The 24,984-nt window shown below is 38.7% G+C and overlaps 12 protein-coding genes across 12 annotated transcripts; 4 read left to right on the top strand and 8 right to left on the bottom strand. All coding sequences in view use genetic code 12, as the record gives it.

Annotated features, from left to right (window-relative positions):
- Positions 1–226: 226 nt before the first annotated feature.
- Positions 227–3,474, bottom strand: I9W82_001223 (RAD57; the record flags this gene model as incomplete). The annotated part of the gene is made up of 2 exons (XM_067689946.1): positions 227–1,294; positions 1,873–3,474. The coding sequence occupies 2 exons, from the start codon at positions 3,472–3,474 to the stop codon at positions 227–229; spliced, it is 2,670 nt and encodes an 889-aa protein (XP_067551245.1).
- Positions 3,475–3,630: 156 nt separating this feature from the next.
- I9W82_001222 (uncharacterized protein) lies at positions 3,631–4,734 on the bottom strand (the record flags this gene model as incomplete). The annotated part of the gene is made up of 1 exon (XM_067689945.1): positions 3,631–4,734. The coding sequence occupies one exon, from the start codon at positions 4,732–4,734 to the stop codon at positions 3,631–3,633; it is 1,104 nt and encodes a 367-aa protein (XP_067551244.1).
- A 248-nt stretch (positions 4,735–4,982) lies between these two features.
- IPP1 (inorganic diphosphatase) lies at positions 4,983–5,840 on the bottom strand (the record flags this gene model as incomplete). Its single annotated transcript, XM_067689944.1, has 1 exon — positions 4,983–5,840. The coding sequence occupies one exon, from the start codon at positions 5,838–5,840 to the stop codon at positions 4,983–4,985; it is 858 nt and encodes a 285-aa protein (XP_067551243.1).
- A 130-nt stretch (positions 5,841–5,970) lies between these two features.
- SPO11 (Spo11p) lies at positions 5,971–7,035 on the bottom strand (the record flags this gene model as incomplete). Its single annotated transcript, XM_067689943.1, has 2 exons — positions 5,971–6,937; positions 6,989–7,035. The coding sequence occupies 2 exons, from the start codon at positions 7,033–7,035 to the stop codon at positions 5,971–5,973; spliced, it is 1,014 nt and encodes a 337-aa protein (XP_067551242.1).
- A 1,108-nt stretch (positions 7,036–8,143) lies between these two features.
- On the top strand, positions 8,144–8,932 carry I9W82_001219 (uncharacterized protein; the record flags this gene model as incomplete). The annotated part of the gene is made up of 1 exon (XM_067689941.1): positions 8,144–8,932. The coding sequence occupies one exon, from the start codon at positions 8,144–8,146 to the stop codon at positions 8,930–8,932; it is 789 nt and encodes a 262-aa protein (XP_067551241.1).
- A 106-nt stretch (positions 8,933–9,038) lies between these two features.
- POL1 (DNA-directed DNA polymerase alpha catalytic subunit) lies at positions 9,039–13,382 on the bottom strand (the record flags this gene model as incomplete). The annotated part of the gene is made up of 1 exon (XM_067689940.1): positions 9,039–13,382. One exon carries the CDS (start codon positions 13,380–13,382, stop codon positions 9,039–9,041), a length of 4,344 nt encoding a protein of 1,447 aa, XP_067551240.1.
- A 215-nt stretch (positions 13,383–13,597) lies between these two features.
- I9W82_001217 (uncharacterized protein) lies at positions 13,598–14,590 on the bottom strand (the record flags this gene model as incomplete). Its single annotated transcript, XM_067689939.1, has 1 exon — positions 13,598–14,590. One exon carries the CDS (start codon positions 14,588–14,590, stop codon positions 13,598–13,600), a length of 993 nt encoding a protein of 330 aa, XP_067551239.1.
- A 342-nt stretch (positions 14,591–14,932) lies between these two features.
- On the top strand, positions 14,933–15,787 carry VAM3 (SNAP receptor; the record flags this gene model as incomplete). Its single annotated transcript, XM_067689938.1, has 1 exon — positions 14,933–15,787. The coding sequence occupies one exon, from the start codon at positions 14,933–14,935 to the stop codon at positions 15,785–15,787; it is 855 nt and encodes a 284-aa protein (XP_067551238.1).
- A 127-nt stretch (positions 15,788–15,914) lies between these two features.
- I9W82_001215 (uncharacterized protein) lies at positions 15,915–16,318 on the bottom strand (the record flags this gene model as incomplete). The annotated part of the gene is made up of 2 exons (XM_067689937.1): positions 15,915–16,249; positions 16,306–16,318. 2 exons carry the CDS (start codon positions 16,316–16,318, stop codon positions 15,915–15,917), a joined length of 348 nt encoding a protein of 115 aa, XP_067551237.1.
- Positions 16,319–16,798: 480 nt separating this feature from the next.
- ATF1 (Atf1p) lies at positions 16,799–18,268 on the top strand (the record flags this gene model as incomplete). Its single annotated transcript, XM_067689936.1, has 1 exon — positions 16,799–18,268. The coding sequence occupies one exon, from the start codon at positions 16,799–16,801 to the stop codon at positions 18,266–18,268; it is 1,470 nt and encodes a 489-aa protein (XP_067551236.1).
- A 166-nt stretch (positions 18,269–18,434) lies between these two features.
- Positions 18,435–20,732, top strand: I9W82_001213 (uncharacterized protein; the record flags this gene model as incomplete). Its single annotated transcript, XM_067689935.1, has 1 exon — positions 18,435–20,732. The coding sequence occupies one exon, from the start codon at positions 18,435–18,437 to the stop codon at positions 20,730–20,732; it is 2,298 nt and encodes a 765-aa protein (XP_067551235.1).
- A 10-nt stretch (positions 20,733–20,742) lies between these two features.
- On the bottom strand, positions 20,743–24,714 carry I9W82_001212 (uncharacterized protein; the record flags this gene model as incomplete). Its single annotated transcript, XM_067689934.1, has 2 exons — positions 20,743–24,076; positions 24,344–24,714. 2 exons carry the CDS (start codon positions 24,712–24,714, stop codon positions 20,743–20,745), a joined length of 3,705 nt encoding a protein of 1,234 aa, XP_067551234.1.
- Between the last annotated feature and the right edge of the window lie 270 nt (positions 24,715–24,984).

The following is a 24,984-nucleotide window of genomic DNA, read 5'->3' as shown; positions in this document are numbered from 1 at the left end:
TTCTATACACACACATACACAATTAGCCACTCACACCCCCCCCTTGTCGGAGTACAAAGTCCGCACTAAAACACACACACAAAAAGAAAGAACAGCAATTATTTACCAAAGCACGTGATTAGAAACATTTTACGAAAATATTCATAACCACTTGCCGTTACAGTTAATCTAAGGAACAGTATTCTTATTAATAATTCACTCAAACAGATTATATACTCTACGCAATTTACGAAATCTCAATATTACCAACCACATCTTCGTCATCATCGTTATGACCAGCATCTGATCCATCCTCTTCCAAGTCAGCCTTATTTATAGCAGTTAAACGGATAAATGCAACTCTTTTCCGTTTCTTGTTGTAAATGAACCAAAAATAGCTCCACATAGGCTGATAAGGATACGAAATATCCTCAAATATCGACTCATTAGCTGGTTCAAACAGGTAAATACTGCAACTTTCTTGAGCAACTTTGGGATTTGGCGGAGACCCTTGTCTGCTGCCAATGTTTACACTATTTTTCCTGCTTGTGCTTGCTTCAGAATGCTGTTGTTCAATTGCATCTGTATCTTGAGCTGCCAAATACGGGGATGATGTTTTCGAAGGCAAGACTTCCATATATGAATCAAGAATATCCCACATCCAGTGTAGGACATCACTTTTCTTTCCCAACGACATCAACAAGTTATCAAATTTGGTAAGTAAATCAGATATGGGCACCTTGATAAAATCATGAGTAGGTTGAAGATCACTAAAATCTTGATCTGGAAACGTGTGATTCAAAATTCCAATTAGATAAGCAAAAGTACGTCTAGTTGTTGTGTTCTTCAATGGACCAAACGGTGAATCATCAATTGCATGCTCATCTTGCTGATCAAAAGTGTCATTGTTAAAACTGTCGTCAGCTTCGTTTAATGATTTGGAAAGTAAGGAGGCACCGCCTGTATTTTCAGGATCCCTTATATCAGGAACCAGTGACTTGTGAAACTGAATCTTTGTCAGAGACGAACTCGACCTTCGTTGTTTTTGCTGCTGTTGATGCTGATGCTGCTGCTGCTGCTGTTGTTCTTGTATTCGAACATCCAGAGGACTTCCACTTGTACCAAACAACGACGACATCGAATTCTGTCGTTCTCTTTCCAACGAGCGAGATATTATATTATCTTCAATAATTTGATCTAAATGCTTGTCAATAGTTTTAAATAATTTTCGATCAGATGCAATTGGTTTCGTGGTGAATAATTCACATCCTCCTCTAATCTCTAATGAATTGTCAGCCAGAGTGAAATTTAGTTCCTGATTGACCAACTCAAGATCAATTTCATCAATATACTAGAAAGGTTGGTCAGTATGTTGCGATATGGTGTGCCAAAGAAGGCTCCATCTTGATTCCCCGGCGTATCGGAAGACAAACGTAAACCACCGCTCCGGAAGAAGAAAATAGAAGAAGATGATGATGAAAAATAAACAGTTGTGAAAGAGTACACACCTTCATGGTATTTCGTTTATCACTTGACCTAGAACTAATGTCTCAATTTCCCAGATTCTTTCAGAGAATGAGATTGTTTTTGTTGTTTGGTTTGTTGATGAAAGTTTTGTTTACACTACCATTCCGCTTTATACACACGACCACGTTTTTCCCATAATCACGTCTTTATTAATGCTCTTTTTGTGTTGCCGCGTGCAAAATTGAAAAATTACCCAAATGGGTGCAATTTGCAAGCCCTTAGAAAAGTATATACATGGTTACCTTTATTAATACAAGTCTAAAATCGAAAGCTCTACTCTACTCAGGTTTGCTTTAATCCTTCTTTACCAATAATGAATGAATAATTTTTGAACCGATCTGTTCTTGAATTGTGTGCGCTCAGAACAACCTTGATGAACCGTTCAACTTGCCAGCATTTGATCAACAGAGAAACGCTTGATTGAGTATTAGCACCAGCAGTGGCCGAGGATGACGGAGCCGACAGTTGCGACTGAGTCGTCCCTTTACTTCCATTTGGGCCAAGGGCGAAACCCTCGCAAAGTTGAGCATAGGACAACCCAGTTTCTAAATCCACACCTCCATTGGCTTCACTTTCTCTAACCAATTCTTCCCTCGTTTTCAATTGTGGCTTGTAAGTCTTCATCAACATGATCCTATTTTGGATTCTTGTTGTCCACGGGTATCCCAAGGTAGGAACGATTCTCTTTGTACTCTTATTTTTCAACTCGTGAGCCTTCATAATCAAATCAGCCTGACTTTCACGCATATCGACGATTCTCGTCTTGTTTAATCGTGGATCTTCTTCCACGGGCACTGATCTCGTTCCATTTTCATCGGTGACTTTTTGTCGTTTATTTGAGGAGGAAGACGAAGAAGAGCTCGCATCAAATGAATTTTGCAACTCCAAATCCAACAACTCCAAATCTCGCTCATTTAATTGTACATGCGAAGGAGGTAAATATTTGAAGATTGTTTTCGGGTCCCACCCAGATGCTATTGGGATTTGGAAATCTAGATTCAAGGGATATGCCAAATCATCGTCATCAATGACAGACTGCTTTGCATTGGCAAAATCGGCAGTATGGTCACTCACTTGATTCACCACCACTACAGCAATGTTGAACTCTCTCGCCAACCTAGTTAAATGACGATACAACTGGCCAAGGTAATGTAGCTTTGTTGACCTTGTGGCATACTTGGCAGATTTGTTACCAACCAACTTCAGATATTTATTCTTTAGTCGTCTCAACAGTTGGAAATCTGCATCATCCTCAAGTTGTTGTTCTTGTTCCTCTATCTTATCCTTTATAAAGCTGACGTTTGACATTGCATCCTCTCGTCGGAAATGATGAGCAATTGAATCGATAACAAGAAGTTTCGTATTCGATCGATCTTGTTGCAATTTCGTTGGCAATTGGGTGAATAAAATGTGATCTTGACTTTCCAAATCTGGACAATATATATATGATACCTGATCTAATTTTGCATCAACCTCCTCCACACCATCCAACTCAAACATATCTGCCAACCTCTTGGACTCCATAAAAGTCTCAGTCGCAATAAGAATTGGTTTACTTTGAGGATACTGCATGATGCAGTTATGAACCAACTGGTAAAGCAACTGTGATTTACCGCAACCACTAGCTCCAAACACCTCAGTCACTTCGCCAAGAGGAATGCCCCCGCCACCCCCCAACTGGTGGTCAATAGATGGCAAACCAGTGGGAATCGTCTCTTCCTCGTTAAATAATTCATCCACACTTGTAGGCTCTACCGCTAAGTCGTTCTGTAATGCTTTGAAATATTGATTTATTTCCCCTTCTGGTCGGTTGATTAGTTTGGCTAGTTCTGAGTAATCATTTGAGGATTCATAGGAGGATATTAGATCGACAATAGATTTTCCATAATTGTTCAATAAGCCTACTAGATACGGGAACTTGTGAGAACTTTGAAACTCCTCTGGGCCCAACTGTTTAAAATCATCCATGTAAACATATAGAAAGCAAAAGGTATTTGGTGTGATACAGCAAAAAACTATTTTGTTGATGTTTGGAAGAACGCAATTTTATTTTGTGTGTGATGCGTCGTCCACACAATTACAAATGAAATACACACAACTCTATGTGAAACTCTATGTAAAACTCTATGTGAAAAACTCAGATGCTTTAGGAATCATATAGTTTCTTGACTTGGCAAACCAAATAACAAAGTTGGGTACGGAGAATCCGAAAAGGGCACCCACTCCTCCATCTCTACCAATAGGAACAAAAACAGTTGCTTTTGTTGGTTTGACATATGGAACTAATTTGGTGTTTGAATCCCCAAATACTTCATATGCAACAGTTTTGGTAAATATGGGCTTTTGATTGTATGTCAAATCAACTACGGATTGCTGTCCCAAGGCAAGGATATCACCAAGACAAATGACCTCGTGGAAGTCGAGTAATCGAAAGTATTCATCAGTAACAACGTACTTGTTCTTGTCCAATACTTCATCTGGTAAGTACTCAGTATTTGGTATCAATTTATGAGCTTCAAGGATCAAATCAAAGTCACGAGTAGATCCATCTCCATGAACAACTGTAGAGTCACCTTGTTTTTTGACAAGTTGGTTGTTGATAATTTCAACATTTAGTTTTTGCAACTTGTCAGTAACTGAGGAGACATGGTTGGGCAATGGGATAGATAATGGTCCCACTGAACCAGTATACAACACAATCTCCTTTTCACCTTTAAATTCATATCCCAATTCACCAGCTGTTTCAACACCAGTAGTTCCACCACCAATAATAGCAATGCTTTTAGCGTCTTGAATCTTGGCACTTGTGTCTTTAATTGAATTCAAAGTGAAGTCCACATCCTTGATTGAGTCAAGTTTCCAAATTGGTGATACAGACCTAGCACCAGAAGCAAGAATGAGATTATCATAGCTTATCTTGGACCCATCGGAAATTGTTACCGTTTTTGTCTTGAATTCAACTTCTTTTACACTCGATTGGATGTGTACAGCTTTATGGATGGTACCTTTAACAAGCTTGTTTATCGATTCATCAAGAGGAAACACCGTTTGGCCAATTGGGCCATTATCGACTAATAAACGAGGAACAGCAACGTTGAAAAAGGCTTTGTCATTGGGTGAAATTAATGTAATATTCAATTCGACTTCTTTGGTGGTCAACAAGGTTTTGAATGCTAATATCGCAGCATAAGAGCCACCAATGATTATGACCTGTTTAATGGGAGACATTTTCTTTTCTCAGGCGGTGTAACGTAGGTGATATAGGTTTGCCAGCTTAAAGTAAAACTGTGGACCGGGATTTAAATGAATTTATATAGAGTTTATACAATTTTAGTAAATACGTTTAGTTGAAATTTGTAAAATTTGTAATGAAGGGGGGAATGAAAAAAATACGGAGCGGAAGTAAGTCCCTTTTTAGAAAAAAACCGAGAACAAGACGGCTTTAGTACTCCTCATTCATACACAAACTATAAAATTTAATGAGCACCAGAGATAAAGAACCACTTGTCAATCGATTTATCAATTGGGGCGGCTTTAGCTGGAGCAGCAGCTGGAATATCAACATTTGGTTCATAAGTTGCAGTTTTTGTCAAGGTAGTGTTGGACAATTCAATTCCCTTTGAGTCAGCACTTTGTCCAGCAATCAATTTCTCCCAAGCTTCATGAGTTTCATTAATAACCTCCTCGGCGTACTTTTTGTTTTTACATTCACCACTGAATGCAAATTGATTTTCTGGTTTTCCATCTGGGATTTTGTAAATTCTAAACCATTCGTTAGTGGCTCTCAATAAACCTGGCAAGTGTGATTCAACGTCTTCAATGTCATTCAATTTAGGAGCCAATGGATCATTGACATCAATGACAATGATCTTCCAATCGGTTTCACCTTCATCCAAAAGAGCCATAACACCCAAGACTTTAACTTGCTTGACTTCACCAACAGTGGCAACTTTTTCACCAATTTCACAAACATCTAATGGATCGTTGTCACCTTTGGCCTTGGTTTCTGGATGAGTAACGTTTGGATCTTCCCAAGTTTGTGGAAATGCACCATAATTGTGAATATATCCATGGTGTGGGAAACAGTTACGAACAAATCTCAATTTTCCCTTCTTGGTGTCTTGAATAATTGGGTTCAATTTGATATCTTTTGAGATTTCCAATTTGGCATTGGTCCATCTTGGAACTTCAACAATCATATTGAGAATGGTTTTCTCTTCATTGGCATACAATGGAATATCGTGGAATGGAGAGATTGGCTTACCATTTTCTTCAAGGTAAACTTTGTACTCTAAGGTATTAGCAGCACCAACTTGACGTGTTTGGAAAGACATTGCGTGTGTGAATTTATGATTCAATTGGAAGAGTGGAAAAGAAAAGCAATTGACGAATTGTGAAAATTTGTTGAGTGCTCAAATTTTTCTGCAAGTTTCAATTTTGTGGAGCGAGGCTTTTTACGTGGAATCACGTGGTCTCATAAGCTTCAAGAACTTTATCAAGCATATACCTGTTATATTCATTAGCCGAAACAACATTCATCTCTGCTTTTTTGAACAAAAGCAAGCCTCGAGTTAATTCTCGGTGTACTTTTGGTCCCAAAGTGTTCATTGAATGGGAAGAAAGGTTTGTCATAATGGAAATATCACGTGTGGAGATTGTCAATTGGGAATTAGGACTCGATTCTAGTAGGTACATTCCTGTGTATTTGAGATTGGATATGGCACTTTTAAACTGTTTGTATATGAGTATTCCATGAGCATCAGAGTCAACAAAGGCCAAACTGGTTGTGTGAAAAGTTTGTGTCAACCAACTTGCAAAACGTCGAGTCAAACTGTCTGAAAATCCCTTTCCAGTGATCACGATAAAATTGAATTGGCCCGTTTTGGACACTGTTTCCATGAATTTGCTAAATGATTGCAATATTGCATCCTTTTCAAGTACAATCACTAGTAATGGCGCCCCATGTGGTATAGTTGTGTTCCATTTGAAGTAGTTGCAATAGTCAATAGGAATTAGAGTTGGCTCTGTCATTTGCTTAAAAATGTTGCCGTACATTAACCCCTTTTGTGTTGGATGGATATTAAAATCTCTAGCCAAAGACCACCCTAAACCATCCTCGACCAACTCCTTGAGTAATTTACTACATTCTTGTTGGTCTTTGTTGAATATCTCCACATCCTGATAATAGATATCCCTAATTGTCGTAGTTTTATTGAGAGCTAGATTAGTCTTTAAAATTTTGATTAGCCTAATCATGGCTGCTAGTTTGACACAATCTGATGCAAAAATCGAGGGAATGTTGTACAGCAGGAGTTTTCTATAAGCAACATCATCGGATCCTTGTGAAACTATGACAAGTGAAATGCTCTCATTATTCTCAAAAGCCAGCACTAACAGCAGCCAAACGTTATTGAGCACTTCAACCTTGGATCTAACACAGTTAGTGATAACTCATACAATCTAGGACTTACTCCAAACATACTTTGAAGATTCATTTCTCACTTGTATCACTCTCAGTTTTATGCTCATTATTACCCTTTGCAAATGGTTCATTTTACGAAGAATATTTGCGTGAGGCAATTTGGTTGCAAAGGAAATTTTGCGCGTAGTGTATGCATTTTAGGAGACCAACACACAAGAGATATTTGAGAGTTCTCAGCCTTGCTACATGTTTAGGAGCGTATTTCATACAGTCTCTAGAGTAAAATACTCTTTTTGGTTCATTCTACATCTACACAGAATTGTAGATTATTCAGCCAATCACCGTTAATGGATCCTAATTTTTTTTCATTTTGTGTAATTGGAAAAGACCAAGAAATAGTGGAAATGGAAAACTCTTATGGGTTCATCATATTGCTGAAGCATGTAAGCTCTCTTGGGTCAATGGGAGTAGACAGTCAATAGATTGAAAGTTTAGGATGAGCCAGGAAGGAAGAAACAAAGTGTTTGAAAGTCTAAGCCTCCAAAAACCTGTCAGAAAAATAACGCAGCAAGAGCAAATCATATCTGGCAAAGTGGATCAAAGATTAAATTCCCTCATAGTCAAACAATAAGTGCTATTACTGCATCCCTATTACTCAAATACCCACATCTATATACATCTTCCAGGACACGAGTAATTCTATTAATAGAAAATTTGGTATATGCATGTGTCAATCATTTTTCTCTTCCTCCTCTCTAATATGTTTCTAGTGAGGCTAGAGAGAAGCTACTACGTCACAGAACGCCTTTCTTGCTTGTATAGTATAACCAATCGTACGCACATGTCATTACTCTTCTTTGTCTTGTTTCTTGTGGGATCTCTATAGTTGCATTTTGTGTGTTTAGAAATGGGTTTCCGCCTTTTTCTTCTTTTCCTCCATCCGAAAACTAAAAACAATAAACCAACAAAAGCAAAGACAAAATCTCATTGATTCAAAAGATCTTTTTATCGATTTCATTCGCCATCCTAAAATCACTAGATACAAAGATCTAGTGTCACCAGTTCCACAGCTTCATAAAACAACATATCATTAACAAACACAGCGCAAGTGCTGCTTTAGAGAAATCGAAAATCATATCACGCATTTAGACGCATTCTCGCAAGTAAAACACCCGCACCCCCTCTTCGCTTCACCAGTCATTTTTCACATAAAATATGCCGTCTATCCAGAAAGACGGCACTATATCAAGTAGCTTTTCCTCACTTTACAAACGAGATTGGGATGATGGTTACTGGAGCAATTCAGGCGGAGCCAGATGGGCTTTCTTTGCCATATTTGTTGTTTTGATAATCATTGTTGTATTGGGTACGATAAGAGTCAACAAGAAAAGAGCTCAGCATGGAGAGCAACCGATTTATGGAACAAGGTGGCTTACTCCTCCATCTTACAGACAGTCGCAAACTCAATACCATCAACCGGATCATGTCAGAGACCCTGATTTACCAAGTGCTTACGTACCTACATATACAGCTACTGCAAATGAGTATGATATGGGATATTATGACGCAAATGGAAATTTCCATCCAAATCCAAATGCAAAACTGGCATTGCAACATCCTCCAGAAACTCATCAAAGAACTGGAAGTACAATCAGCTCACATACCAATACTGGTGCTACGCCTTTATCACCAACTTTGAACAATGCTCAAGGAACTGACGCACCACTGCATCCTGACCATGGTCATGACAACGATGATGACCTTGCAGATATAAGCAGACCTGTGGGACCACCACCTACGAGAAATACAAACACTAGTTTAACAGAAGTTTCTAGACCAGATGGCCCACCACCTTCATGGAATACAAATAATGATTCACGCGGTCAGCATTCATCGACAACAGCAGGTACTGCAACAGATAATTTGTCAGATGACCCTCTGCCTTCTTCATCCTCAAATAAAGGAACAGATGTGACTGAAACTACCGTCGAAAAGAAAAAGTAGAAAAGGGGTGTCACCATTATTTTAATGTATAGCCTAGTGTATTTTGTAATTTTAATGCCATTCAATTCGTTTTAATTTCCTTATATATATATATTAAATAAACTATTCAAGACATAAAGTCGAAAATGGAACCCATATTAACATACCTACGCCCACACTCATCAAGGTACTTCAGTACCACCTCTTGACAATATCCAAACAACTCTTTATTCTGCTCTGCCAATGCATCAACCTGGCCCTGGGCTATTTTTTCTTGTTGTTCTTCACCATTCGAAGTCTCAAGTGCATCCACAATTGGTCTCAACTTACCCGTTTTTGTCTTTTCCACATCAAAAATGGAATTGAAATACAACAATTGATTGTACAAGGCCTTATCAGTATACTTGTATCTCATGACTCCCCTACAGTCCAAACCTCTACCTGAAGCTCCAATGCATCGTTTTCCATAGACTGAAATTTGTCTAGTGTGAATTCCACACGATGTGTCATCACAAACTAACCAACCACAGTAGTACAATGCAATATGTTTCCGTATTGTTGCTTCGAGTTGAGCTGTGAGTTTTATCGTGGGGAAAGTGTAGTCACATTTTTTGCATGTGACACCATTGAAGGTAACTTTATAATCATTCGATGATTGGATACCACCATACCTGAATGTGTGCCCACAATTGCACTTTAAAACAAGATAACTAGATTGTCTGAACCTCTCATCATCTGAGATATTGGACTCAATAGATGTGATTTCTCCATTAAAACCTTCATTTTTCACCCTGAGGATATAACGTTTAGTATCGATGCCCAAGCTTGTGGCCACACGCATCATATCAACTGAGTCGATTTTATCCAACAACCTTTCAACAGGAGCAAATATCTGCTTCTCAAGATAAAACATCGGATCTGGCTTCAAGTTTAGCTTCTTGGATAGCAACTCTTGTATTGCTCGTGCTCTTTCAGAAACTGTAGATTTGTCATTCTCATCAACAGGAGCAGTCACAACATATGATATGACACTACCAGCTTTGACAACTTTCCCTTCCTTTCTCAAGCGGAGAGCAACTTGAACTTGAGGCATCGATTTACCATTGGGGTAGTTATTGGGATCTTTAGAAAGTTTGGTGTTGATCTTAAACTTATCCACTGGTACGGCATTACCTAGAATCTTGTCCCGCATTTCTTCCAAGTACGTGTAAACATCTTGCAAAGCTTCTTCAGGGTCGGAATCTGACAAAATCTTCATTAATACGAATGTGGAAATATCTTTGGAAAGTTGACAATATTCACGTCTTCTCATATCCAATCCCTTAACCTCTAAAGTTGTCACCTCTTCACCAGTACTTTTATTAACTGACACATTCATGGCGGCATACTTCTTCTTAGCATGTAATAACAAACGCTTGAACACATTGTCAATATCAATCTCCAACATCCTATACCGCTCATTTACCTGCACCTTAAATTCTTCTCCAATTTTGATAGCTTCCTTCAATTCTTGCGCACCTGTGTCAATCATAACGGAATCGGTATCTCCATACACAACCCTCAAACTCGATGCCTCAGCAAGTTGTCTTGTATCCATCAAAATTTCACGACCTTTATTTGTGACTAACATAGCCAAGGGTTTGGCGTAGAACCTCGAGTTCACATAACCTAAACATCCATACATAGAATTGGCCGTCAACTTCAATGCTTGCTGTTTGATATCATACTGGGCTTTTTGAAATGGAGTATTCTTTGGATCCTTCAAAAGCTTCTTTACCTCCCTACGACGTGTAACCAATGTGTTTAACAATCGTGGCAAGACTCCTCTTTCCGAATCATTATCTGGAATCACAGGCATGTCCTTGTCCTCATTATGTGTTATATTGAATCTATCTCTGTCAACAGTTGTGAAACAGATGTTATATTCTTGGATTATACTTGGGTACAATGAGTTGAAATCCATAACCAATATGTAGTTCTTGTGCAAACCTTTTTCTGGTTCAAAAACCAACCCACCTTGATATTTTGGCTTTTTGTTTGATGTAGCAGTTTGTACATCTTCCTCGGCGTTCTCCAATTGTGCTTCTTGCTGGTATGATGTGTTTTTATGAGTTGAATCCTCTTTATCTGGTACAATGTAGTTGTTTTTCCTAAACTCATGCAACAAGATATACTCATTTCTACCGGCTCTAGTACCACTCAAGGTATGACACCAAGCATTACCAGCGATATTAGTCAATTGCTTCGACAACGAAAGGATTTGAATAGCAAAAGCTACCTCACTTGCAATCTTTACATTGACTTCATTTTCCTTCAATGCCATCATGAATAAAGTTGCATCCTCTGAGAACTTTGTGTTTTGATAATTGATATCCAACGCATTATGTTTCTTGTGACAAACAATGTCATACATTTCAACTAAATCCCATGATTGACATTTCATTGTCAACGACTGCCCCATTTCGTTGGCAATGTCACACAACAATCTGCCTCGGAAAACTTCACGAATTAGCATGTTATTGTTGAAGCCTGAGCTATGTTTATTTATTGTATGAGGCCACTGCTTTCTATTCCTACGACCCAATGTGGACCATGTTGCAACTTGATTGTCATGCATACGATGCACTAAAACATCCAAAGAAATATTCTCCAACCTATGACCAATAAATATATCTGGATCAACAGACTTGATTTTTGCCGCAACTGCATTCAACAATACTTTTTCATTTGAACATGTACGTAATTCAAATTGTTCTTTGCTTGCCAACTGCGACATTCCTGGAGGAAACGACACCGTACCAACTGGTCTAGCATAGGTAATTATATCGTCTGGTTTCAAGCCTTCTTGGATTGGAGCATCCTGAGGTAAATTGTAGTATGTTGCTAAAGAGACAGAGACAACCTCTTGTCTATTTTGTTTAGGGTTCATGACTGTTTGCACCGATATCGAAGTACATGTCAAATTGGGAGCTGCAGGAGGTGATTTATCAACAACACTTATTTTCCCCGGCAGAGAAACGGCAACCTCAATTTGACAGTGAGAGGAGTTTCGAATGGCATCAAAATCGCCTCCTTGAATCTCAAGCCAGCATGGACCCATGATGTTTCTTTGTGTGACAAAAGATTCAAACATGTTTGCGTTTGTTCCAAATATATGGTTAAAAGTTTCACCTTCAGTGTCTGAGGGGAGAACACTTCTATTTGTAGCTGTATTGTATGGTAACAAAACTTTCAAGTATTCAGCTTCTTTGGGTATATTGGCTAATTCGAATGCATACTTTTTGGTTTCCGGTTTGGCTCTGAGAGCCTCCAATTTGTAATTTTCCATGAATATAGGAGTAATTTCTTCAAGAACTTCATCTGTGGTGAATCGTTTACCATCTTCAGCATCTGGGTTTTCTTTCGGCAAGATGAATAGCTCACGACAAAGTCCATTAACTTGAACTACCCCAGAGGCTAATTTGCCATCCTTGGTTTGAACTTTTCCAAAAAGCAATAACGAATTTTCAACTTCAGCATAGTCCATCCAAAACATTTTGAAACTTCCAATCTCACTGCTCACAGTCAGTTCGTCCAATTTTTCCGTGTGATTAGCAAATGCTGTGTAAGGTTGCCTTTGAGGTGATGAAGAAATTGAACTAGCTTTGACTGAGGAGATTGTGACTGCCTTATTTTCCCTTTTGACTCCCGCTGTTTTGGGTCTTTTAGCAAAGATTATATCGTCTTCCGAATCACTCTCTTCCACGGCTTTCCCACTTTTGACCTCTTTACGAGGAGATGACGCCGGGTCCACATTCTCTTTTTCTTGAGCTGCAGCGTCACTAGCAATAGTGGTGACTGGAGATGAAGGTTGCTCAACATCATCAAAGTTCATAGTGTAGTCTGACGATGCATTAAACGCCTCAACTGAGGGTGACTTCCTCTCTTTAGTAATTGTCGAGAATGTAAAGGAAGTGTTTGGTTTCTTCTTTTTGTTGGTTGTTGACTTTTTAAAGTTTGCAAATGATTTTGCCATGTTGAATTTTTTCTGTGGCACGTCTTCAAAACCATCAAGAATGTCATCGATATTCATATCCACTTTCTTAACTTCGTTGGCCCGGGAATTACTAGACTTGAAAAAGTTGTTTATCGGTGCTGTTTTTGTAACTTTGACAGGTCTTTGACCCTCCTTTCCTTTGCGTCTCTTTTTACCTGAACCAATGTCGTCTTCGTCAGAATAATAATTTGGTCTTGACGAATCGTCCCACTCATCGGCACCATTGTCAACATACCCTTCACCGTTATCGTCAACTATGAAGTCATCATTCATCAATTGGTGCCTTTTGTGCTCCCGAAAGGTCTCCTCGTCAACCTCGTCATAGATTTCATTCAAATCAGTTTCCTCATCAGAATCTAGTACAACTCTTTTTCCAGTCTTTCTAGCTTCTTTTAGCAACCGCAACTTCTCTCTCTTTGCAGCTTTTGTCAGCATACTGAAATGGGATGTAGATGAGGACTTGTACTTGATAGGAAGAATCAAAAGAAAGAAAAATGTCAAGGAAAAGGAAAAAACAACAAACAACAGAAAAAATAGTGAAAACATACAGACGTGTTTTTGTGACACGCATATTTTGAAATAACGCGTACAAGTTGCAAAAAGATAACATTATAACACTGTAAACTAAAGAATGGATAAGACCTACATCCCTATGACAAACTTGTAACTAACTCCTTTGGAATTAAACCCTGAACAACTCTTTGAACTATAGTTCCACCAAACTCAATAACAATCAGTGGATCTCCTAGCAACTGTCTAACAAGATCCCAAATTAAGTTTGACTCCTTCAACGCTGTAAGCAAATCACCCAAACCAAGTGCATGTGACTGCAAAATCAGAACAAGAAAATGAGCGTTCGGAGCTGCCAATTCAGGAGTAGTCAATAAATGCTTAACAACAGAAATTGCCAAACCAGAATCTCTCAATGAAATAAACAATTGGTCCAACAACGCATTTTCTCTTTTGTTGATCGCTTCAATTGTCGAGTTTGTCGGTTTAACAGAATTGTCAAATCGTTTATTCAATAACCCCAAATCCAAGCCGCTTTGCTTCAAAACTTCAATTGTAATGTTGATTAAACCAGGCAATATTTCAGAGTCCTCCAAACCCAAAGTTAAAACATCCATAATCAAATTCGACCTTTGTAAAGCAATGACCAAGTCAGTCAAATTAACCAATCTCAATCTAATGGCACAAATTGTAGTTTGAATTACGATATCCAATAGCTCTGGACGCAATAAAACGAAATCAATCACAGTTAACGCAACACCAGTGTTGTTTAAGGTCAGTAATATTGTGTCCAAAAGAGGCAAGTCTGACCTTTTTCCCAACAAATCAAGATCACGATCAGTAGGCTTTGCACCCATGGCAAAATTTGGGCCAAGATTATGAGCATTGAAATCTTGTAATGATACCAATAACATTGCAAGCTGAGTATTATTAAGACCAGGCTCTGGAGTCGTAACAAGGGCAGTATCGTTCCATGATCTTCTTGTTATTACCGTGTTAGTGGGTGAAGTATCATTCCAAGATCTTGTTCTTCTAGTGAGGAGAGTAGTCTCGTTCCAAGATCTTGGTATCGACGAGCCAGCAACAGAATGAAAAGTAGAAAATGTGATGATTGTGAAAAGCAAAATCTTCATGTCTTTGATAAGGTAACAGCTAACAGAAGACTAGTTTACCGGAAGCAATGCATGCTTATTTATAGTAGACTTTCATGATGTGAAAACATCAATTTAAAGGCAAGAATAAAGGGGACATGCTAGATCTGAACACATTCTATTCTTATCTTTGTATCCAGATCGGGATCTTCGCATTAATCGAGATTTGTCTTTTCTTGAACTTTCCTAAATGACAGCATGCCAAGGGTGGAATTGAAACCTTGAGATCTTTCAAACGCACACACAAAAAAAGGAAAGTTTATTGATTTACACGAAAGGAAACTTACAAGTTGTCTTATCTCCACCACAAATCATTCTAGTCACATGTCCTTTGCTAATATCGACCTCGAGGCTCAAAAGAAGCCTTTGTTGCAGCAAGATGCAGCAAATAAATATACTGATGCCGAGTCTAACGACTTGGATATCATTATTAATAAAGCTTCGAGGCAACTACAAAATTTTAATCAACAAGTTTCTCAATTCGATCAACAGCGAAGACAAGTAGGTTCAAAGCGGGACTGTGTACAACTTCGATCCAATATTGATGCCTCGATTGAAAACATAAGTGAGTTGTACAATGCGATACAGCATTTGATATCGAACTTGTCACAATTAATCAATACGTCGGCAGGAAATGGCACCGACAAGGTTCAAATCAGCAACCGGCACATTGTAGTGAAGGAAAGGCTTGCGAGTGAGTTTAGCGATTTAGATAAAAAGTTCAAGAGATTGGTCAAAATTTACCACGAAAAGAAGAAAGTGACGCCTATTGTCACCAAAATAGAGTCCGATAACAAGGAGCATCACGATGACGCTCACCAAAGACAACAGCAGGTACAGGTGGAGCCCGAATTGGATCAAGATTTGATTGAACAAACTGAGCTACAATACCATTTACAACTAACTCAAGAACGGAATCGAGAAATCGAGCAAGTAACGGAGGGAATAATGGAAGTCAACTCAATATTCAAAGATTTGGATCAGCTCATACATCAACAAGGGGAACAACTCAATACGGTGGAGGATAATATTTTGCAATTGCATGGTAACACACAGCAAGCGGACAGAGAGCTCGCCAAGGCAAACAATTATCAAAGACTGAGAAGTAAGTGGTCGTGCATATTGCTTACCGCATTGACAATAGTGGTGTTGATAGTGGTTCTTGCAGTTGTTAGTTAGCAATGTATAGAGATGAATACAAGACATTGGTACAAATCATTGCTACGAAAAGGTGTAGTGAAACTCACAACAAAGTGTATTGAAATATATAAGACACGAGCAAAGGTGCTAAGCATAAGGCACTCCTTCAATCTAAATCTAAATCTTCATCATCAGCAGGTTCAATATCCGTGTCTATTTCCAGAAAATCACTTGTGTTTGGAGTACTCACATCAGTGAAGCTCTCGTACCCAGTAGATTGACCTTCCGCTTCTTCGGCTAGAGCACCATCTTCATAACCATCTGCAAAAACACCATTGCTCCTTATTTTATTTTCTTCAAGCTTTTGGTGACAATATTCTGCGCCTCTATTGAAGAGGTTCTCTGCGGCTTGCAAAATAGTTTCTCTGTTATTGGCAATTGCCAACCCAGCGCCGGCAAGTCCTCCAACAGCAAGTGCAACTTTCACAGAAAATGGTACTGCTATCATCATGTTAGTATTGGATATAGCAAACATTGCGGAGTTGAAACACACTTACCAAATAAAGGCATTATGTAGGGGATATGTAGTTTTCAAATGGTGATGCAAAGAGCTTACCTAGAGAGTTGTAATATCAGTGTACTATGCTTGGTTATGATATAAGGTCTCTTTGTACTATCGGATGGCAATATAGGAAGAGTGTGGAACACAGCTTTTGTAAATGTTAGGCGAGAGTAAAAGCGTCACTCACAATCTAACGGCTTTTGTGTAACGAAAAGGGTTATTGATAAGAACGGAGATATAGTGGTTCATCTTCGACTAGTATCGACTACAAGAGAAGGATGGCAGTACTCAATCGTAGTTTAGACAGAAATAGGCACTTATTTAAGACGTACAAGGCAAAGTAAAGTAGGTTGTCAGTTACACAATATGTTTATAGCTTATGATGATGTGATTTCATCTTGGCTATTGACGCTACCTTTCAGTTTTCAACGTTTCCTCAATTTGTGACTCTATTTGGTCTCATCTTCTGGAAGAAACATACCAAGTCAATGGCAAATAGAGGGCCCGATGATGTTTTGATATCGCGTCCACTAAGCGTATCGGAGAATTTCTTTAGATCAAGAACCGCCAGCGGCAATTATCGTAACTTCCAAGTTACTGCTACTTACGAGCCAGGATTGAAGAAGAATTTGAAGCTTCTTTACTACGCATTAAGGAAGACTGTCTTAGACTACCATATTTTGATTACCAATGTTCAATTCAGTACTTCTAAAGATAACTACGTTTACGGGCCCTTGCACAAGGTTGACTTTGCTTCTGTTGTGGAAATTGTAGAGGGTGATAACTACATTACTGATGGAATGATCAATGAATCGTTTATGAAAATGGTGAATGGAATAACCTTTGACTTATATTCTAAAAGTCCATTGTTTAAGTTGGTTTTGTTGGGTGATAATCAACTCTGTGCTGTTTTCGAGCACACCATTGCCGATGGGTTGGTCGCTAGATATATACATGAAATTTTACTCGAGAATCTTGCATACTGTGAAAACAACTGGAGTACATTACAAAAAGAGTATGGAATGACAGAAACAGTTGACCCCTTTGGCTCCCAACTTTTCAATTCAGATTGTGATAAGGAGCTTCTCAAAAATTCCTTACCACCGCCGATAGATCTATTCCTTTCCATGGACGACGATTATACAGGAGGAGACCCACAGTTTTCTGAGCTAGTGGTACCGTCTAACACAAATGGAAAATGGCCTGGACGGTTTCCAGCTACTGATACACATGATATCGCATTCAAATTGGTCAACTTCCCTCCTGAAGAGACTACCAAAATACTCAATAAGTGCAGAGCAGAAAAAGTGTCAATCACTTCTTACATTGAAGTCATATTTGCATTGACTATACATCCATTGCTCAAAGGAAAATACGCCTCATATAAATGTGCTATGGCTTTGAGGCGTCATTTGGATGCCGAAACTGCTCCGAAACAGTACAAGTCAATTCTAAGCCAGCCTGGCTATAAAATCTTGGGTACACTGGCGCACATGGGCTTTGGAATGAATCTTCCTCCTATAAAAGAATTCTCGTGGGATCTTGTTCGTGAGATTAATGAACATATAGCGTCAGGGTGCCGAAACAAAAGGGCACTAAATCAGCTAAAAGGGTTCAAAGATACTGCAGATTTGAAAGACAAGAAAAATGAGCACTTTTTTAAGAAGCAGTTAAATCGTCCGAAAGCTGATGCGGTAAAGATATCCAATTTAGGGTTTGTACATCCAACTGAGCATCAAAGTGGACTGAGTAGGAAGTGGCTGATAACCAACATGATATTTTCTCAAGATATGGCTCCATATGCCTCTGAGTTTATGTTGAATGTTATATCAACCTCTAAAGGGGGGATGAACCTAACATTAAGTTATTACGACTACTCATTTGAGGATTCGCAGTGGGAAAACTTTGACCATTTTGTGGACACCCTTCAGCGGAACATGATTGAATGTTTGATATAGACTTATAGATAAACGACAACCCTCGTAGGTTAGCCTTTACTACATCTCGGTAAGAAGACTCTATCCTTAGTGTGTGTGTTGGTGAATGTCGCAGAAAAAAAATTGACATTACTTCACCTCATTTTCAAGCGAATGGAAAAGAATGATACACCAAGACTAAACCTACATGCCGTCCACTTCAGAGTTTGACGCCTCCTGTGATGACACAGTTGTGCTGTCTTCCGTGAGAAGTGCAAAAACTGGATCATGGATAAACCAAAATGAAATTAGGGAAGTCCAGCGATATAACGATTTTAGATCAATTGATTGGGTGGAGGATGAGTTGGATGAGCAGAAACAACGACTTCTAAAGTTGAAACATATAACAAACAAGGGCAACAACTTCAAAGACAAAATACTATCGCAAGTGTCCAATTGGCTTGTTTTGGCATGTATGGGTGTGGTGATTGGATTGATTGCGGGGTCTTTGAATATCATAACCTCGTTTCTCTCCAGTGCCCGGGTTGGATATTGCAAACGTGGGTTTTACTTAAGTGAAGCATTCTGTTGTTGGGGAGAGAATGGTGAGCATTGTGACAGTTGGTCACATTGGACACCGATAAGTGGGCTCAATTACATCATTTACGTGCTCATTTCACTTCTCTTGTCCTACACAGCAGCCAAAATTGTGAAATTTTATGCTCCATTTGCTGCAGGGTCAGGAATCTCTGAAATCAAATGCATAGTCTCTGGCTTTGTAATGGATGGATTCTTAGGGTGGTGGACTTTAGCTATAAAAAGTTTGGGCTTGCCATTGGCAATTGGATCAGGATTAAGTGTTGGGAAGGAAGGACCTAGTGTGCATTACGCAGTGTGTGTTGGTAATTCAATTGGACGACTCGTCCCAAAATATAGGAAATCGGCATCAAAGGGAAGGGAATTTTTGACGGCAACCGCAGCAGCGGGTGTTGCAGTTGCATTCGGATCACCTATGGGAGGCGTACTATTCTCAGTCGAAGAGATATCTTCAGTGTTTCAGTTGTCGACTTTGTGGAAATCGTATTTTTGCTCTCTCATTGCAGTCACGACACTAGCGGCAATGAACCCATTTAGAACTGGACAATTAGTATTATTTGAAGTTACATATGACACCAATTGGCACTATTTTGAAGTACCCATCTACATAATCTTGGGTATTTTTGGGGGTGTTTATGGAATTGTGGTTTCAAAGTTAAATACGAAAGTTGTTTCCTTCCGCAAGAGGTATTTAGGACCCTGGGCCATCCGCGAGGTTTTCATTTTGACATTATTAACTGCAAGCTTTTCATATTTCAACCAATTTCTACGATTAGACATGACTGAGTCAATGCAAATTCTATTCCATGAATGTGATGCCACTTTCCAAAACCCAATCTGCCATCCAGAAAACGGCAAGACCAAGCTTTTGTTTTCTTTATTGTTTGCCACCATCGCAAGAATGGGTCTTACAATAATAACATATGGCTGCAAGGTGCCTGCTGGGATTTTTGTGCCTTCAATGGCGGCTGGAGCAACATTTGGAAGGGCTCTAGGAATTATTGTGGATTATGCCTACAAAAATTATCCTCATCTTGCCATATTTTCAGCATGCAATTCGGGCGACAAGTGCATTATACCTGGGACGTACGCATTTCTTGGTGCAGCTGCAGGGTTGTGTGGAATCACTGACTTAACCGTGACAGTGGTTATCATCATGTTTGAATTGACAGGTGCGATACGCTACATTTTACCCACAATGATTGTTGTTGCCATAACGAAAGGTATCAACGATAGATGGGGCAAAGGCGGAATTGCAGATCAAATGATTAAATTTAACGGCTTGCCCTTGATAGATTCCAAGGAAGAGTTTCATTTCCATACCTCAGTGACATCTGCCATGTCTAGCGTGGTTGTAGCATTTTCAACCGATGCAAGTGATGCTTTAACATTGGGACAATTGAAGCAAACCTTGGAGAAGACAAGGTATAGGGGTTTCCCAATCATTCGCTCGGGTAATAATCCCAAATTAGAGGGCTTTATTTCCAGATATGAGATAGAGTATGTGCTTGGAAAAAACGAAGGTGTAAATCCAGAAACTTTATGCAACTTCAATTCGAGGGAGAGAGGGTCAACAGAGATGATTGATTTTAGTTCAATGATAAATTATTCACCATTGAGTGTCGATTGCGATACGTCCTTGAAGTTTGTATCTGATATTTTCGTCAAACTTGGGCCCCGCTATTTGTTGGTAGAGCAGCTGGGGACCTTGATTGGAGTGATTACAAGAAAAGACATTCTACGATATGAACATTCAATTAATCAAAACAAAGTTGATAGAGGCCCTCAAGAGAGACAAGAAATGCTCGAAGAGAAAGTTTGGAACCGAATGAACACGATTTATTCATCTATTTGTGAGTTTTTTGGTCGAGCTGTATATAGAGACTCATATAGATCTATTCACACGTAATAGTGTCCATTTATTGATCTTTCCACTTCCAATATTCTTGATAATCGCGATACAAGCTCTTGTACAATGCTTTACCAGCATAATCTAAAGCAGAATTGACTATTTGTAATTCGCTTTGTGATAGGGTGTCGAACACGGTGTAGATTCCCGAAACTAGTATGTCATTCACTTGTTTTTCAAAAGTGAACTTCAAGTTTAGGTAAATGTAGTTGATCATCAAATATGGCAAATGAGCACGAAGTTGTTTCTTATAAAGGTTGGTCTGTGTAGTTAATCTTGTTGTCAGCAACTCATTATTTGTCACATCTCTGACATGTTCTTGTGGTTCACACAAATTGCCCAATAGTCTAGTAAATGCACTAGCTGCGTTGATGTTATGTTCCAATTGCTCAGGCTTAGCCAAACGCTCTAAGAAGGTACACATTAAATTCACAATCAAGTGGTGACGAGTAGACAATTTATATCGATGATGTAACAAGATCTGTGAGAAAGTTTGCAATGACTGTAAGAACACGCCCTCGAGGTCACGCTTATAATTTGTGGTTGTTACCTTTTCGATGAAAGCGATTGCCATTTCTAGAACGTATTGGCTAAATATCCACAGTTTGTGAGTAAGAATCCACTTTAGATTGACCATTATACTCTTCACTGCGTCTTCTTCAAGCACAGGAGCTCTTAAATAACAGGAGAACAAACCAACTATTACGGTCCTATCACATTCCTTAGGTGTAGTGGTCAAAATTGCCGAAACTATCATGCAGGTGGATTCCACATACTCATTCTCTGTTGCGGCTGCGGAGGAAATCACATACAGACAAAGTGCTTCATATACCTCCAAATTTTCGCTCGCAATCGTTTGGAAATAATCAACAACATTGTTATAAAGTGATGGCCCTGGAGCTTCGATGTTGAGAACCAAGTATAGACCAGAAACAAATTTTGCAAATCTCAAGTCTGGTTTTGCAGTTTTGCAAATTAAGCTGAATATAGCTTGCTTGGTGGATATGTCAGTATCTTTAAAGGTAATCTGCTTAGTGATGATCGACACATCATCAAAACTCAACATCGATCGAGGTATGCTAGCAACACCACGTAATATCCAATCCAACTTTGTATTTGCAACGGAATCTTGGTCCCCCTTTAATTGGTTCAAGCAGTGTTTCTTGAAGGCTAAAGCCAAACGTTCAAACTGAGTGTGCAATGAATCTGTAATAAGACTCCATGGAAGTGACATAATGAGCAAGATCATTTCCATTTGGGAAGAAATATCAATGCCGTTATCATTCTCCACTGCTTTCAAAAGAGATTTAAGTGCATTTTCCAAGTAAACGCGATTTTCATTGGATTTTATCATGTCCATGTTACTTTTCCACACTTTCTTGGAAATTGCAATTGCACACTTTCTAGACTCTTCAATTCTCGACACATCCAATAATTGGAGGAGCACAGAAAAGTCACGTTCAATGGTTGATTGATAAGATGGTACTTCAAGTAAATAATCGATACTTTTCAACACATCAACCTCCTTTGTTCCCAAATATTTTTTGATCAAAGTATTCAACAAGTCCTTTTTAGGACCTCTGGAATAGCACGACAAAGGTACACTATTGATATGGTTTGAATAAGCTATTGGGTCCGACATAAATAGTCTAACGGCACAGGTCATCAAATTCTTCCTCTCGTAAAATTCATCATCAATTTCGGAAAGCAAGTCTGTTTTGAAACCCAATTTCAACAACTCAGTTATATTCTCAAAAGAGAAATAGTCATTGATAAGAACAAACCAACGATGAATCACGGGAAGAACGAGGCTATTATTTTCTCGCAAAAATAGGATAAATTGGGCCTGCTGCTTATCGGAGTACCTATCAAGTAAATCCAATTCCAATAGCCTACAGACGGTGTAGTGATAGTAGATATCGTAATCCAACTTCAAAAAGCTTTGCCGAACTGTAAAGTCCGATCCGTATAAGTTTAAAAGGTTATACCGAATTTGCCAGAAGTTTTCGGATCTATTTATGAAATCCCGAATTTGAATAAATGCTTCTTTCAAAGAATCCACTAGTGTTGGAGAGGCTGGCATCAACCCTTTTGTGATTGCAGTCAAAATAGCAGCAGAAGCGTCAGATGGAACTTTACGTGAAGCCTCGATAGCTTGAGCAATTTGCTTTTCAGACAAATAACTAATACAGTGGGCGACATGCGAAACAAATTCTTCACCATCCCACAATTCATCTTTTTTGATCGCTTTAGGCCAAATCTTCAATAAGAAATCCACCAATTCTCTATTTTTGGCATATGCAGAGACAACTACTTTCCCCACTGGCAAAACTTTATCATTCAACTTAAATGCAGAATTATACTTTTCAAAAACAAATTTTGATTTCAGTGCTGCCAATTCGCTATCCAATTCAAAGATATACCTTACCATGTCCCAATTTAAGTCAATAAACTTTTTGCTTGCCACTTCTTTCGTGTAGATTGATGAGATAAACTCGTGAGGTATTGTATGTTGCGAGTTAGCCAAAAGCGATAGTAGTGGCTCAGCTAAAGTTGGAGACTTGCCAACAATGACGTTAAATAGTTCAGTACAAAGGCTCATATTTTTCGAGGCTAATTTCTCAACAGCGATTTGGAAAAAGTACTTTAAGGAAGCTTCATCCGCCATTTGCTTATTGAGAAGTTTTTCAATATTATGAACCAAGTATGGCACATTATCAAGGTTAAATACTCGCTTTATAAATACCTCCTCAAACAAGTGTCTTGTGGGTGTTTGATTTCCCGTGGATAAATACCTGACCAATGGGCAAAATAGTTCCTCTAAAAATAGTGAATATGACTTCTTTGAGACTTCCAATGTTCCTTGGGAGCTGGAAGTCCAATAAAAGCTTATCACAATCTTGTCCAAGGAAAGTGAATGGTGTGAGCCACTAGAAGACATAAGTAACGCTTTTAGTAAGCGAATTCCAGTAGACTCGTCAATCTCAACAAACAGCTTATGCATAAATATGGACAAAACTCGACATACCACTTGCAAACAATCCCAGCTTTGTCGATCATTCCTATTCAATAGAAGTATTGTTAAATCGATAATTTTCAAATTTTGCAAAATGCTTGCATCACCATGGTTCGAGCTTTGGGCCAATAGCGTTTTTTCCAATAGGATCCAGAATCGAGGGTCATATTTCCAACTTTCAAACTTGGATGAAGTTGATCTATCATTCAAACGATCAACAAGTAAATTCAATACAAATTCTCTGCCGTTTGGGAAATACACATCCAATTTTTGGTCTAAGATGTCATTTGCAAGTTCCAAAATATCCGAAACATCTTCACTCTTTGATCTAAGGAACTTTGTAACAGCCTCTGATGATCGTAGGCTGATTGAGGCCAGGGGCATCGCACAGTGAATATTTGATGTAAGAAAAGGATCTAAATCATCTCATCAATTCGAAAAAATAAATACATCTCAAAATTAGAGTAAAAGAGTGCAGAACAGAACTACAGCATTGTTTTAAAACGATATACGTTTAATATTATTAGTCTAGTACCTACACATACATATACAACTTATAGTCTCAACGAAAACACTTTATCAAGATTATATTAACAAGGTTTCGATCTTATCTTTAATTCCATAAATTTGGTTCTTGATCGATGAGGCGTCATTTGTAGTTACTGAAGCCGCAATGACAGGTCTAGAAACACCACAAGCTCTACCCAAAGCAGCCTTGCTTGGGACAAAAACATATGGGACGTTTTTATCTTCACAAAGTAAAGGCAAATGCAACAAAATCTCAATTGGTTCGGTATCAGCAGCCATGATGATAAATTCAGAAATACCTCTGTTCAAAGTCTTGGTGGCTTCATTAGCACCTTTTTTCAATTGTCTAAGGTTTTGGGATTGTTGAACAACGTCCAAAATTTGTTGAGTTAAAGCTGAATCAGCCAATGGAAAAGCTTTTGGGTTTGGTGCTGACATTATAGATTCTATAAGATAATTAGAAGGCTCCTTGCAAATACTGATTATAAGCTCGCCAGTAAAGTTTTGGGTTACTAAGAAAAAGAGGATTTTCCACGAGATGAGCTTTTTCCATTTTTTTTTTTTTCAGAACTCTCGTTACGATCAATTTTTCTCACAATTGGTAGCACTTACCAGGTCGTGCAAATTGGCTCAAACTTTGGAAGGTTTCAGCGAAAAGCCAAAACCAATTTCAAAATTGCTTGATAAATATATTGAACAAGTTGGCTT

The sequence above is a fragment of the Candida metapsilosis genome (assembly GCF_017655625.1).
Source record: "Candida metapsilosis strain BP57 chromosome Unknown scaffold1, whole genome shotgun sequence".
Classification (NCBI taxonomy): domain Eukaryota; kingdom Fungi; phylum Ascomycota; class Pichiomycetes; order Serinales; family Debaryomycetaceae; genus Lodderomyces; species Lodderomyces metapsilosis.
The sequence above is the reverse complement of the archived record's forward strand: the minus strand, read 5'-3'. Positions and strand labels throughout refer to the sequence as shown.